Source organism: Lissotriton vulgaris, chromosome 9, assembly GCF_964263255.1.
Source record: "Lissotriton vulgaris chromosome 9, aLisVul1.2, whole genome shotgun sequence".
Classification (NCBI taxonomy): Eukaryota; Metazoa; Chordata; class Amphibia; order Caudata; family Salamandridae; genus Lissotriton; species Lissotriton vulgaris.
In genome coordinates this window covers 1,038,274,587-1,038,290,318 of record NC_141697.1, presented here as the reverse complement: position 1 = coordinate 1,038,290,318, position 15,732 = coordinate 1,038,274,587, and the positions used below count along the sequence as shown (strand labels likewise).

General features: G+C 39.9%; 1 protein-coding gene across 1 annotated transcript in view; it reads left to right on the top strand.

Annotated features, from left to right (window-relative positions):
• Positions 1–8,910, top strand: part of SLC6A1 (solute carrier family 6 member 1) — a 327,835-nt gene extending 318,925 nt beyond the window's left edge. The window contains exon 11 of the mRNA XM_086938951.1: positions 6,569–8,910. Coding sequence (XP_086795077.1) covers positions 6,569–6,673 — 105 coding nt within the window. The 3' untranslated portion in view covers positions 6,674–8,910. The remainder of the gene's footprint in view (positions 1–6,568) is intronic.
• Positions 8,911–15,732: the final 6,822 nt, after the last annotated feature.

The window sequence follows — 15,732 nt, the reverse complement described above, 5'->3', positions numbered from 1 at the left end:
GGATGATTTCACCAGCATTCTCATCAGTCCATAGCAACAAGCAGAGGGTTTGGTTGCCTGGTGGTTGAAATCGAGAGAGCTGTCGAGCCACATGCAGAGGTTCTTTATCTGTGTCTTTGGGGGTGGAGCGGGGCCTAAACAAGCCGGCCACAGGGAGGCGGGGTCAGAGGACGATGGATTAGCCAACAGCATGATTTTTGTCTTGTCCCAGTTGAGTCTAAGGCATGAGAATTCCATCCACTCGGCCACCGCCTCTAGGCAAGGGCCTAGGGTGCTAGACGACCCCTCAGCATGATTTAAAGATACCACTAGCTGAGTGTCATCTGCATAGGTGATGATCTTGATGCCGAATGGATGGACAATCCCCGCCAAAAGACTCATATAGATATTAAAAAGCGTGGTGCTCAGGGCGGAGCTAAGAGGTAGCCTGGGGACACCACGTCCCCCTCAAAGACCTGGAAGTAACGGTAGCTGAGGAAGGATAGGAGCCAAGTCAGTGCTGCGCCTCACACTCCCATACTTTTAAGTCAGTCGGCCAAGATGCTATGATTGACCGAATTGAACGTGGCGCTGAGGTCCAGAAGGATGATGGCAGCCGTTCCTCCTTGGCCCAGCAGCCCTCTTGCCTCCTCCGTCACCGCCAACAGAGCTGTTTCCATCCTGTTCTGACGACGGAAACCCGTTTGAGAAACACATAACAGGTTGTTGGATTCAAAATACTCCACCAAAATGTTATTAATGTCTTTTTCAATCAGTTTGCTCAGCCAAGGGAGGAGGGAAATTGGGTGATAGTTGGACAGATTAGACTGGTCCAAACTAGGGGGGTCATTAGGATCACGGACGGACTTGAGTCCAAAATGTATATGCAGAACAGACACTTCACCTTGGCTATGCAACACATCCTCAATGCAGGAACTCACAATGCTCGGCAAACCAGAATTTAAGGTACTTTAGTTGAGCAGGTCTAACCAGGTCTCTGTAGACAGCCCACACTCACTCACAGTGGGTCTGATCTTGTGACTTTGTCCCAGTCCGGCGTCACTAGGTATCCACAGTTGGCGCTGTGTGCTTTTTGGCAAAATTTTCACTTTTTGTCTTTTTTTTATTACAACTTACTCAATTTTTCAAATCTGTTGTGGGATCCTTTTTGTAGTGTGTTTTCACAGTTTTACTGATTGAAGTGTTGCTCAAATACTTTACACATTCCCTCTGAATTAAGTCCAACTGATATGTACCAAGCCATCCAAGGGTTGAGCACATGTTAGTTTAGGGTATGCATGTGACTTCACCTTGGCAAGGATTGTGGTTCCTGGCTAAAATGGATTTTACCCCCTTAACCAGTAACCCAATTTCTTTCAACACTCATCTGTTTATAATTGTCCAAGCTCTATCATCTCACCCACACTTTTCAACATCTACATGAAGAAATTACCGGTACCCATCAATCAATTTCACCTCACGTGCTATAACCGTTCAGATGACACGCAAATACTGCTTCAACTGGAATGCCCCAAAGACATTGGAAACTCACCAATTTCCAGTTGTTTCAGAGCTGTGGATCAATGGATGGCGTGGAGCCATCTCAAATTGAAAGCTTCCAAAAAAGAAATACTCACTTGTGGCAATTGGAAACATTATGACCCGCTCGCCGCCTGGCCTGATGTACTGAGAACACCACCTAAAGTATCGAAGGAAGTAAGAAACCTCAGAATGCCCATGGACTACAAGCTATTGATGAATGCCCAAGTGGACAAGCTTGCAAGATCAAGTTCTGTTACTTTAAAAACTCTGCAACAAATCTTTCCCCATTTGGGATTTCCACACAAGGTCCAATCTACCATCTCCCTTGTTCTGTCCAAACTGGATAAGGCCAATAGCCTCTACCACAGACCACCTTTAACGACCATGAAAAGACTACAATGGATTCAGAACTCAGCTGCCAGATTACTCCTACATATCAAACCACGAGACCACATTGAAGCTGCTTTGTATCACCCACAAAGTGATACATGGAACGGGACCGCTCTTCATCAGGATTAAAATCACCAAACACATTCAACAAAGGAACTTCCGTTTTTACTGTGGCACCTCATCTCAAAACCCCAAGATACATAAAAAAAAAACATGGGTGGCACATCCTTCTCTGTTCAAGCAACCACACTATAGAAACTCTTTACCCCCAACATAAGATCCACAGACAACCACCTTATCTTCAGAAAATTACTCAGGAATTCGCTCTTCCCCACATATGCACCATACGCAAACAGAAAGATAGAGCATATCGCTCTTTATATAAGTATTTATTTGTTCTATAGATATGTACCGATGTGTATTACTTTGTGTAAACATGTAGAATAATTATCTTTTAAAACAAATTACTAAAATACATTTTTCATTACAACAACACTTGAAAGCGGAATTTATTTAATGAATCTTTATTCTACATATACTTTCTTCCTTTATGCACCGATATACCTTCCATGTACTTGGATCTATATATTTATTATTTTTCTGCTAATTCAGCTATCCAATGAACTTCCCTATTTCTCACCCTATACCTCGCTCAATATATCCCCTACCTCAACTCTCTGACTCATCTCAAACCTCTCTCTACTACTCTTTCCAATGCACTACCCTATTTCTCACCTTATACCTCTATCACTATCTTAAATATTTACTTACATGCTTACATCCTTTATGCATCTACATACTTTCCATGTACCTATGGATCTATATATTTATTACTTTTTTTTAAATTCAGCATATGCAATGTCTTACCCTGTTTCTCACCCTATACCTCTCTCAATATATATTTTCTACCTCAACTCTCAGACTCATCTCAAATCTCTTTCTACTACTCTTTCCAATGCACTACCCTATTTCTCACCCTAAACCTCTATCAATATATCCTCTACCTCAACTGTCTCATTCATCCCAAACCCCATACCATTATTATGATTCCCCAAATGACCCTTTCTAGACTCTTCACTACTCTACCCCGCTTGCACCATCTCATACCGCTTTTACTACACTGATCCCAAAAACAAGCCTTACTAAACCCTTCCCTCTTACTCTTCCCTTCGACATTCCTTTCACTCATCCCAAGCCTTCTCCAACTGCTATGACCTCCAAAGCAAACATACAAAAACAGTTGAAATCATTCCCTCTTCTATCCTTTCCAATCCAAATAACAGACTGACATGTCCACACATATTTCACTACACTAATCCTTTATAGTTTCCAGAGTAGCGTGCTACTCACCGTAAAAAGTGCTTCAACACCCCATCAGGGGTCGCAAGCTCTATATAAATTCAAAACCTTTCCCTCTTCTATCCCTCTGCTACCCTTTTCAATCCAAATAATTGACTAACATATTCACCACTCAAATTACTTTCATATTTCACTATACTAACTCACCAATATTCCTTTATAGGTTCCGGAGTAGTGTGCTACTTGCCGAAATAAATGCTTCAAAACTCCTCAGTGGTAGCAAGCACTATATAAATGCAACCCTTTTTTCCCTCTTCTGTCCCTCTGCTATCCTTCTCAAACCAAATAACTGACTAATATCCCCCACTCAAATTGCTTTCATATTTCACTATACTAATTCAACACTAATACTTTATGGGTTCCGGAGTAGCCTGCTAATCGCCAAAAAAGCGCGTCAACACCCCATCAGGGGTAACAAGCGCTATATAAATGCACACCTTTTTCCCTCTACTATCCCTCTGCTATCCTTCTCAATCCAAATAACTGACTAATGTCCACCAGTCAAATTACTTTCATATTTTACTATACTAATTCAAAACTAATCCTTTATTGGTTCCAGAGTAGCGTGCTACCCACTGAATAAGTGCTTCAACACCTTGTCAGGAGTAGTAAGCGCTATATAAATGCAATTACAAAATATAGTATTATCTGATATGGGGCTGCTTGACTGATAAAATTCATCAAATATTTCATAATTCATAAAAATTTTCAAAGTACACATTTGCTGTAATGCAGATACTGCACATTAGTCTGTACCAGTATAGAAAGGCTGGAAAGCTGTGTTGTTAATAATCAGGGAGATGACTCAACATGGGCAAAAATAGCAATGTTTTTAAAGAACTGAGCAACCAAATACAAAACTTTTTCTTACGACTGAAAGACATTTGATCAATTTGGGCAGAAGGCTGACCACATTTAAAGTGGTCCATGCCTCGTACATTTCAACAGAACAAACTTTGCTAATCCGTTTTTTACCGTATTTTATCATTCTTATATGGCTCATACTTGCTAGAAGCCCTATAACACTGCATGATGTGGAAAAAGGTTTAGGTAAAACATTCTGAAATCTATCCTACCCCTTGATCCCTACCAACTTTCTCTAGCCAATGAATGCATCTTCCATCAAAGTCTGTTGGTCATGTGTCTCAGTTCCTTTAGTATGTGTAAGGAAAAGGGCCACTAGTTGTGTGGCCTGCACAAATAATGGGACCACATTTACCCTCCAATGGAAATCAAACATCCCATTAAAATGCTTGAATCTCTCAGGGTAATGGAGTAGAGCAGTCAAATGGCAACTCAAGGGAGGTGGTGTGGGCTAGAAGCACCATTTGCTGGCACACAATAATAACACTCAAATGATTGTCCAGTCTGTGCTTTCTCTTTTGAAAAGGAAAAGTATATGTATTACACAGACACACAACTCAATGCTATGCAGTAATGTACATTATACATAAGGCTGATAGAAATACCTTTTGATGACATTGCATAATCACCTCTGATCTCCTAAAGGGGTCACACAACCACATCAGGTAATTACATTGACTTGGTGTATGGTCCAAGAGTAACAAACTACACGTCAAAAATCATCAATTTAGAAGTAAATGCAATAATTGGTATAACCTTGTGTGAATGTACTTATTAATAAAAATAAAGCATATGTACTTTGATCACAAATTGCTGACACCATCATTATTTCAAAAAGCATTTACAAAAATTAAATATGCATTTCTTTTTAAGAGGGTGGCAATTTTGTTGGGGGGTAGCCCAGGAAGACCACCCCTGGCTGCCCTCAGATGGTTCCCCCAATTGAGCAGCACTTCTCCAGCTGCCTGCAGGAGGTGCCAGCTTACATCTATCTGCTGTTCCTGTGGTAAACAAGCACAGTCCATTTGCCATGAATTTACCGTGGGTGAGTCACAGGTTAAGAGGTACCCCCACAGTACAAGATCAAAAACCAGGTGATCCAAGAAAAAGAGATCTGGGCAGATTGGATGGGCAGAACCCATTGTTTCACAGTATGCCAATACGTTATAAAAATGTGTGGAAATAATTAATTAAAAAAGATAAGTCAATTTAAAATATATGGGTCCACAATAAACATCCTTGTTTTAAATGTGAAGGAAAGTGCTTTGTAATGTATCTTTGAAATTTGAACAGTGATAATGCTCCAGTTAGATGAAAAATGCATTATTGCTAGGAGTTAAGATGTTTGAATCAGCGTATGAAGGACTTGATCTCAGGATATTGCCACATCAATGTATCTTCACGTAACGAGCTACCCAATGGCATATCAAAGTTGATGTGTAGAGAGGTATACAATGAAGGACTATCCAGTCTTCATCATGGGAAGACTGAATGGTTCCTTTGGAAGAAAGATATATTGTTTGCTGTGCAATGTCAAATAAAGAACCATGGGGCATATGTAGGTTATTTACATTTTGTGATTCTCAAATAGCGATTTTTAAGGAATCGCTATTTGAGAATTGCAAAATGGAATGTAGGTACAAAATCGCAATTTTTTTGCGAATCTCAAAAATTCCTCAATTGCGATTCGCAAATTGCGAATCGCAATTAAGGAATGAGTGTCCCATTTATTCCAAAGGGCCAAGAGGCCCATAGGAATGAATAGAGATACATTCTCAAATTGCGATTTTCCATGAGAAAATCGCAATTTGAGAATCGCAATTCCAAGGGTGCCAGGGTGTCCAAAGGACACCTGTTGCACCCCTGGAATGTGCCTGGAAGTACATGTGGCGCACCTACATGCCCTAAGGGCATGTCTGTGTGCCACATGGCACTTCGAATTTAAAAAAATATATATTTTTGAAAGGAAATCGCAAAATACCATCTACTTGGAGTAGGTGGTATTTTGCGATTCCTTAAGACATATTCACAATGTCAAAGGCACTCCTACATAGCATTTAAGGAATCGCAAAATTGTGATTCCTTAAATGCTTGAGCAAAATAAGGAATCGCATTTTTTGCGATTCCTTATGCTGATATGTGGCACCTACATACCAAAAGGCTGTTTGCGATTCGCAAACGCCTACCTACATATGCCCCCATATCGTATCTATGATGTTTCCTCGCAAACACACATCTGAGTGATATCAGCGGTCAGTGTCATCATCCACCTTTGACCAACTTTTGCACTCCATCAAGCCATTCTGGTTAAGAGACACCAGTAATCTCCCATAAGTCGAATCAAACAACCATTGTAAATAGGCAGAATCATTTTAAATTGTGATTATCTTACTTAGTGCAATTTAACTAAAAGGTCTCTATTGTTTTTCTTTAGCGTTTGCAAGCAATGATTCAACCAAAGGAAGATATTGTGCATCCCGAAAATGGTCCTGAGCAGTTGTCCCAGAGCAACTCAGCCAACAAGGAAGCATACATTTAAACTTCTGTCTGAGAATGATACGGCACCAACATGCAACACAAAATGGTTGATATGACCACAAAATTATGTCTGAAAAATAATTACCTACCTCCAGTAGCTAAAAAAGGGGACCATCACCAGAACAGTACAAGGAAATCGATGAGGCTATTTTCATACCGTTGTGTGGGATAAGATGTGACATAATGCTTTGTGTTTTTCAGGCAACCTACAGACTGTTACTGTTTTTATCCTTTCTCAATAAGAGCTGAATTTCTTGAAATTTGTAAGCTGCGTACAACATTTGAATCGATCTTTTGGCATCAAGATTTGGGGTTTTTGTGCTGATTATTTCTTAATAGAATGTCAATGTGTTTCTTAAAGCTGTGTCCCAGGACTGTTATTTCTGATTTTGCAAGACAACAAAGAAATTTGAAAGTAGATTTTTTTACACAATATTTTGTACACTAAAAATATTCAGAAAAAAGGCCTGCCCTCGAAATTCCTTGAGTGAGTGCCATTTTCTTGAACTTGCGTTCTTTTACTTTGCAAGGTTTCGGACCAATTTACAATCTAATACTAAAATCATTCCTCAGCCAGTGCTTTACTTAAAAGGGTCTACATTTAGTTGACATATAAAAGCAATACAACTGGCTTAATCCTTCCATTTTTAAGAGGATATAAAAAGCACATCTATTTCACATTTTGATATCATTTACAACATTTACGAGTATTCACACAATCATTTTCATGGACCATTTCTTTTGGAAATGGCTCATCCAAACAGTTTACAAACAACTTGACTAACATTCTACAGAGCTAGTGTGTATTGGTGTACCCAAAACCTTCAAAGGCACTGCAGTGTGGAAGGTAAAAGGTCAGGGTCAGCTTCTGCCTATACATTTTTTTAGCAGAAATGGCTCTTGCTGGCCATATGACACTCTTGAAAATTGCAAATGGCACAGCAAAACAAGTCTACCCTTTTCTGTCTCATGATGTTACAAGTGACCTGCCCTGTTCAGTCTCAAGATCTTGAAACACATATGTTAGCCGTCAAGGTACAACATGATAATCTGTATCTCTAGACCTCCAGAAAACCTGGAAAACTGTGTTTATTGTTTACCCGTTTGCTCATTTTTGAAGGATGGTGAAGACAACGAAAAACATGAAGAGCAGACTTGTTGCTCTAGCACAAGAAATTCCCCAATTTTACATTTCCAGTCTGGCAGCTAGTGACAGCAAAACAATGCCGTATTCAATGTTTGATTGTAAATGACTGTGACAGAAAAATGCAATCAACATGCTTTCAGCAAACAGTTGTGCAATGTAAAATGTTAGATAGCACATGCATAAACGTAAAACTAATATGTGGAAACGTCAACTGTGCACGTTGGTTTCTTTCGTCGTTTTTGTCTGAAAGTAACAAACCTATATGTTCTTGCAATAAGGTAATATTCTCAGAATGTCAAGCACATTATTTTAGAAAACGAATAATATATATACATATATTTCAATTTTATGCATTCAATATGTCAGACAAAGAGTATCGTTTCGTAGATTTTGGAACTGTCTCATAGCAAATGTACAATGATCTAAAACCTAAAATGAATTATAAATGTTTGTAGCTGAACTCATTGCAAAGCACAGCAGAGTTGTCTCGTAACATTCCAGAGTTTAGGCAGAAATGTCATATGTACCTGTCGCATATAATTCATACCATCAAAATTGTGAATTTTGTTACGAATATCAACATCTCTCTATTGTTTAATGTAATTAAGTCCAAATGCAGTATTAAATGTTTGATTGTAAGCAATGTTTTCGGAAATGTTTGTCAGACGTGCTCTATAGCAATCATCTGTACAAACTCTTATCTTATATTCTTATATAGCACAGAATAGTCTTGTAGAACAACTGTGTGTAAATTGTGAATAGCTGTACCTTTTTGTAGTAACTGCCCTCAATAACAAAAATATTGTATGATCATATAAGCTTTCTTGCAATAAGATATTCACTAAACACCAAGCAAATCTATCTCTATATAAAAATATATATGTAATATATACATATTCCTTATATATACAGAGCCTGTTAAAAGAGTACAGTATTATTTAGTAACTTGCAACCTGTTCTTTGGACCAAATGTACAATATTTATAAATTAAGATGCATTTTAAATGTCTAACTATGGTGTTATATTTGAAGCACGGTTGTCATGTACGTTTCAGGAATTTAGAAAACAAATAAAAATTATATTATACATTACATGTGAAATGTTGTAAGCCATTCCTCTGACATCAAACCCTTAATTTGAATATAGATACTCATTATGCCATCTGCTATGAATTTTCTGGCTAATATTTTGCACAATGTTTTCCGATTTTAAGTAAAATATTATACTTGTATGTTATTTTCAGTAGCTTCTTGGATAATTTCTGCAGTAAACGAATTACTCCATGAATTGCATCGTCTAAAAATATCCTGTTTAACAAGTCTGGCTAATTAAAAGCTCTCATAAATTAAGTGTATGGGAAATGTGCCCTGGAGTATAGATTAGATTGGAAGGAAAGTGCCCCATTGTGCATCTTTATTTTTTGTGTTTTAAATTTTGATTGGAAAGTCTCAATTAAAAACAAAAATAGAGGTGTAGGTACTAGCCAGATCAAGAAGAACATTCTCAGGGATGAAATTCATGGCCTTAAGAAGCTGGAGGACTTGAACTGGAAGTTTATATTGCCATTATACTATTCAAAATACTTCTCTCACAAAACGGACGTATAATCGAATGCTCTCGTTTTCTTATGTTGTAAACCCCCTTTCATCATTAGGAAAAGCTGAAGGGGTTAGACTATTTGCAGTTGGAAGACACAGATCAAAAATGTGAATCGCAATTGACAGTTGACTTTGCCAAGCACAAGCAGAGGATTTTGAAAAGGGAAGGAAAGAGACTGGAGATTGACCAGAAGGCAATCCATAAAATATTCACAAATTCATTAGAAGACTTCTCTTGTTGTAGTCATTTGACCAGTGGTGGATAAAGTAAATTGTATTTTCAGTATCTCAACGGATTTATTGCACAATATCCTTGTCAAAATATTGACCAGCAGATATATTTTGACCATAGTGGTGATTCCCTACATTTTGTAGTTAATGGTAAATCTACTCTTACTGTGACAATATTTTGGTAGTCAATATGAGTCCTGTGTCTGAGCCAATGTACCTGATGCTGCTGGCCACCTCGAGTCTTGGTGCACCTCTGCTCTGCTGCTCCTGGTATTCCCTGGGAACCTATCACAGACTCCCCATCCAATCCAGACGCTGCTCTCATGGTATTATCATGCATGAGAGCAGCGCCGGGATTGGCCTTAGAAGGTTGGTTTGACGTTGGCTCAGGCACAAGGAGTCTGTGCCTTTTCTCCATCCTGCTGTGGAACACAGCTGGTTTGGAGAAACCTAAGTGTGCATGTCAGTTTAGCCATCCTAAAAGGGTCAGCCAAACTGACATGCTCACTCACTCCTCCTCCATGCCATGGCCCGGCTCTTCCCTACACATGCATGGCTGATAATAAAATTGTTTTATTATCATTTTATTTTTCAACTGCTGGCTTTGAGGAGCGTGGCGACACTTCTCCGCCATTAGGAAGGAGCCGCCGCTGGCTGTCACCTACCACATTTGGTATGAAAAATGGTTCTTCCGTAACTTTCCTTAATTTTGGTTTTGAATCGGGTTGATAATTTGTGTTCATAAAGTTTCATGTTTTTACTAAGACTGGCCTGTCCATATCAGGTGCTGCATAAGGATACATGCCTTCTTTTGAGCAAGAGGCCAAGGAAGCCAAAGCAGTATTAATCTCTAAGGGTCTGGGACGATGCCAGGAGGTCTCAACAAGCCGCAATTGAGTGGGATTCCTCATCTCCTATACTATTAGGAGCAAAAAGCAATGTGGCAGCTCACACCTTGTCTCACTCTGAGCTTGAATCAAGGAGACTTGATTGCAAGTCTTCTCTCTTCAAGATAGACATCATGAGGAAAAGCTGACTTTTTAGTTGCCTGTTATTACTTTTCCTACTTAGTGAGCAGTACCGAAGGAGCACAGGCCTTGAGGTTCAACATATCCTCATGGCCAGTTTTTAATGTCGCAGAGTTAATCTGATGAGAGGAGTATTAACAGTTGGGAAGCACAAACCACACTTAGCCAATAGATGATAACCAGTTTTACTCTTGATTATTTTCTTTTGAGTTAGGCTGACAAAAGGCAGGTAGAGGAGAAACATTATGGATTGGGTCTATTGGTTGGGTTATCCCCACAGGGATCCCATGCTTTGTTTACTCTAAAACACACAAAATCTGTTTTGAAGATTATGATGTACAGGTTTGGGTATTTCAACAAGCTCAGTGATACCACAAAAGAGTCACAGAAGAATTCAGAGGAATTTGTCAATGCGAAAACTGGTCCCTGGGATCCTAGATTAGTCAGATGAAGCTGAGCTATACATGTATCAATTGGAGTCTTTTACCAATGGTGCCCTGAAACCCAGATTAACGTTGCTTTAGAAACTAAATAACACAGTATTCCTCTTTAGCATTTTTTTGTTTAATAATAGCTTAAAAAAATTAAGGTAAATGTGTACAGAGTTTTCTTATAAAAAGGAAATTCCAAAACCACATAAATATATCATGTCTTAAGAACAGTACAAGAGAAAAAAAATCAATTCAAGCAAGAAATAATGTATGGAGTGGACCAAGTACAATAGGATATTAATTATGTACCTATTTCAAAAAAACTAATTTTATATTTTGTAAGGTATAAAGAGGAAAGTAAAAGGAGAAAGAAAATAGGGAGGTGAAAAGAAGAAAATATCAAGGAAAAGAGAAGGAAAGAAGAGACAGGAAATATATGCTTTAGATTCTAGATTTAGATTATATAAGAAAAATATTATATATTTACCCCATCATATAAAAACATTGGTTGATTCACATTTAGAGCAGCAAAAATAAAAAAACAATAAAAATAAACCCTATATTAGAAAACTATCTTGGAGGCTGAAACACCATTGTAGAGTCCTTGGAGGCTTTATAATTTTTGTTTGAATAGTCAGTGAGAGGTGACCAAAACAAATCCTTCTTAATCATCAGTAATGTGGAGTTAGCCGATGCAGTATCCAGTCTATGATGGGAACAAAGAAGATTCTACCAACTAGTAATCCTAAAATGACTAGCATTCATCCATTTGGACATCATGACTAGAAATGCAAGGGCAATTAACAGATCCAAAAATGTACCTAATTAAGGATTCACTAACGAAAAGGGTGAGGAAATTCCCCCAAAAATGTGTTGGATATCAAACGGAAAGTCAGTTATACAAATATTACAGATAGTCATACATACCTGAGACCAAAAGGCTTTAATATGTGGACAATGAAAAAAAAAAAGTAAATATGTGCCAGGAAGGGATTACAAGACCAACATGTGTTAGAAAGAGATGAGTTGTATTATGTAAGGAAAAGGGAGAAATATACAACCTATTATAAGAGTAATAAAGAGTTTGGGTAGTACTGACATTACGAGCAGTGTGATGAATCTTTTTCCAAATGGATCCCCAGGTCTTTAAAGAAAAGGAGTGCTGAAAATCCATCTCCCACTCCAATTGTTTTAAATTGTGAATGAGAAGGAGTTATGTGATGCAGAAATTTGAAAATGTAGGGTGCTTTGGTGGAGATTAATTTGTTCCTGGGAGGCAGGATGAGATTGTGTTTTCTGAAGCATGGAAAGAGATTGAAAAACTGCATCCTGAAGAGATTCGAATTGGGAATTGTAAACTGAAGAAAGACCAAATTTAGTTAAAATCTCAGAGGAAGAGAATGGAGTCATCCCACCCTGTATGGAGTCATCCCACCCTGTACCTGTTTGATCTGAATTATGACCTTGTGCACCCATTGTTTCCCAAAAATAGAATTATTAGATACTTTGAGAAAGTTATTATGCCTAATAGAAGATTCCCAAAAATTCAGCAGTGGAGAGATGGGTTGTGTAAAAATATGTGAAGAAATTATAATAGAGTATTTCATGGGAGGGGAGGAGAAAGGAAAGTGTAAGGGGGTTGCGAAAAATGTACTAGAGAGTGGAAATGAAATTGTGATATAAGGACAAATGCTGAATGGTATTGTTGAAAATTCTGAAAAATCACCCCATTAATTCTTTGGGTTTACGTAAAGAGGTTTAGCAAATGCAGGGTTTTTTTCTTCTCCAAAAGAAAACACCAAGTAATTTATTAAGTGCCTTGAAAAGTTTTTAAGGAAGTTTAATGGGTAACATGGAAAGATAAAAATTAATGACAGGTAGCATTATCATTTTCATAGGGGCCAATCTACCCCATCAGGACACAGATAAGGAAGAAGACTCAAGGTATCCATATCTGATATCAAGGTACGGGTTTCATTATCGGAGGACTTCTCAAGATGGAAATTCATATCACCCATAACTGTAAATGAGTCTTCCATCGTCAATGCTTCGAGTATCAAGCATAGGAGGAATCCAGTACGGGCGCCTGGGGGTCGATATAAGAGCATACCTTTGAAATGAAACAACGGAGTAAGCTTAAGATCAAATTGGAGGGCTTCACAAGAGGTGAAAGGGATATGTGACATTCTCACACTTACGTGATCGCGGGCTATGATGGCTAGCCCCCCTCCACGCTTCCCTACTCTATCTAGACGGTAGGCTTTATAGGCTGGGGGGGGGCCGCGACTGCCATGTCTGGATCGGACGCCTCATCCGTCCATGTCTCAGTTATAAAGAGACAGTCTAAGTTGTTATCCAAGATGAGGTCGGATACTTCCTGCCGGTCCTTTACTAAGGAACGTGCATTAATGAGTGCTGCAGAAAAGTCTATGGTGTTAGCGGATGTAGTGGTGTTCGTCTTAACCTTACCATTAGCTATATGTAGCCTAATGTTACAATGAGGGCATATGAGTTCTGTGGTTTCCAGGACTTCATACAGGCTATGTTGGACACATTGGGTATTAGCCATCGTGCGCAGTTCCAGCAAGGCAGATTTGGAGTAGGTTAATAATCCCTGTCGGGGACTCTGGCCAGGGGTTCTGGCCCTGGGCCCGGTCCTGGCGCGGACGGGTACAGACGGGCTTGACTATGGCGCGCCTTCTGCGCCCGCCCGCTGCGCCGTCGGGTTGCGTCTGTCATTGTATAGGGGGAGGAGGAGGGTGGGAGGCAGCGTCAGCTAGAGCGCTCCCCCAGCCTACACCCAAGATTGCAAACAAAACAGGTGATGGACAGAATGTGGATCAATGTCACACATTCACCCCAGTCCAAAGATCTGGGCCCAAATCCATCGTTTTTTTGCACCCAAGATGGCGCCTACCCGACCCTCGCACCAGCTCGAAAAACGGCTGTGCGGGGCTCAGAAGGGCGGTAGGAAGAGTGTTAAGGTGTCTTAAGAGTGCCTAACACTAAAATATAGCAGCACACACAGTAAAATCATCAATTTTTTTAAATTCTCGTAAAGCGCTAAAAATGTGTCAGTAATTCTTAAAATAATGCAGGCAGAATAGTGATGCTAAAATCAGCTTGCAGCCCCTCACCGGAGGGGAGAACCACACAATGAATCAACCGATGCCTAGGAAGAGCAAGGCTTAAGTAGAGTGGGAGGGCGGGAGGCAGCGTCAGCTAGAGCGCTCCCCCAGCCTACACCCAAGATGGCGCCTACCCGACCCTCGCAACAGCTCGAAAAATGGCTGTGCGGGGCTCAGAAGGGCGGTAGGAAGAGTGTTAAGGTGTCAGAGTGCCTAACACTAAAATATAGCAGCACACACAGTAAAATCGGCAATTTTGTAAAAATTCTCGTAAAGCGCTAAGGCGCTAAAAACGTGTCAGTAATTCTTAAAATAATGCACTGGTCACTATCCCCACTCACAAGGCCAGCCATACTCTGGATGGCATCTTTTCCAATATGGAAGGCCTAAAAATAATAGATACCTTGCCCATGCCTTGGACTGATCACTATGCCATCTTAATGAGAATCTCAGTCAAGGCGAACAGGACTAGAAGAGTCCCTGCATTGAGACCAGAACCTTTTAAGGTCTGGAAAGATATCGAACAGACGGAGTTAACTGCTCTTCTGGATAGGACCCGGCCTTGTCTGTCCACTGACCCCAACACTGCCACATGTCAATTTCAGGAGTGGCTGGGCACTGTTACAGACACCTTAGCCCCGACTAAACAACCTTCGAGAAATAGAACAGCGCCCTCGGCCCATGGTTCACAGAGGAACTGCGCAAACAGAAACAACTCTGCAGAAATAGGGAAAGGCATTGCCGCAGATCCTACAGCTCAGAAAGCAAATCTAGCTACAAGGAAGCACTAGGGCTGTATAAAGCCCTCATTGTCAAAACTAAGAAAAAGTTCTTCACAGAACAGATCGATAACGCCAAAAACTCCAGTAAAAAACTGTATGAGAAACCAAGATCTTAGCGGGAAACACTCCGGACCTAGCTCCGCCACCATCCCAATCTCTCTGCGATTCATTGGCCAATTTCTTTTTTACCAAGGTGAATGACATATATCAAGCATTCACCGTTAAAACGGTAATCCACTCGCCCATGCCTGACAGCATGACTCAGGATACTGAACTGCTCCAGTTCACAGACCTCGCAGAGACACAAATTAAGGACATTATTGCTACCATTAAATCTGGATCTGCATTAGATCGCTGTCCTCTCAAGGTTATCCGTCCAGTGATGGATTGTTTGGCTCCTGATATCACCTCAGTCTGTAATGCAATGTTCAGAACTGGGATATAGCCAGATTCACTGAAGAATACATTGGTTAAGCCTCTTCTAAAGAAAGCCAATCTGGACAAGGAGCAATTAAAAAACTACCGCCCCATAGCTAGCCTACCTTTTTTAGCCAAGGTAGTTGAGAAAGCTATGAATATACAACTTTCGGAGTTTGTAGAGAAGCACCAATCATTGGACAACACCCAATTCGGCTTTCGTAAGTACCCTGGTACGGAGACTGCCTTAATCAAAGCGACCGAGGATATACGAGTGATCCGGGACCAGGGAGGAACA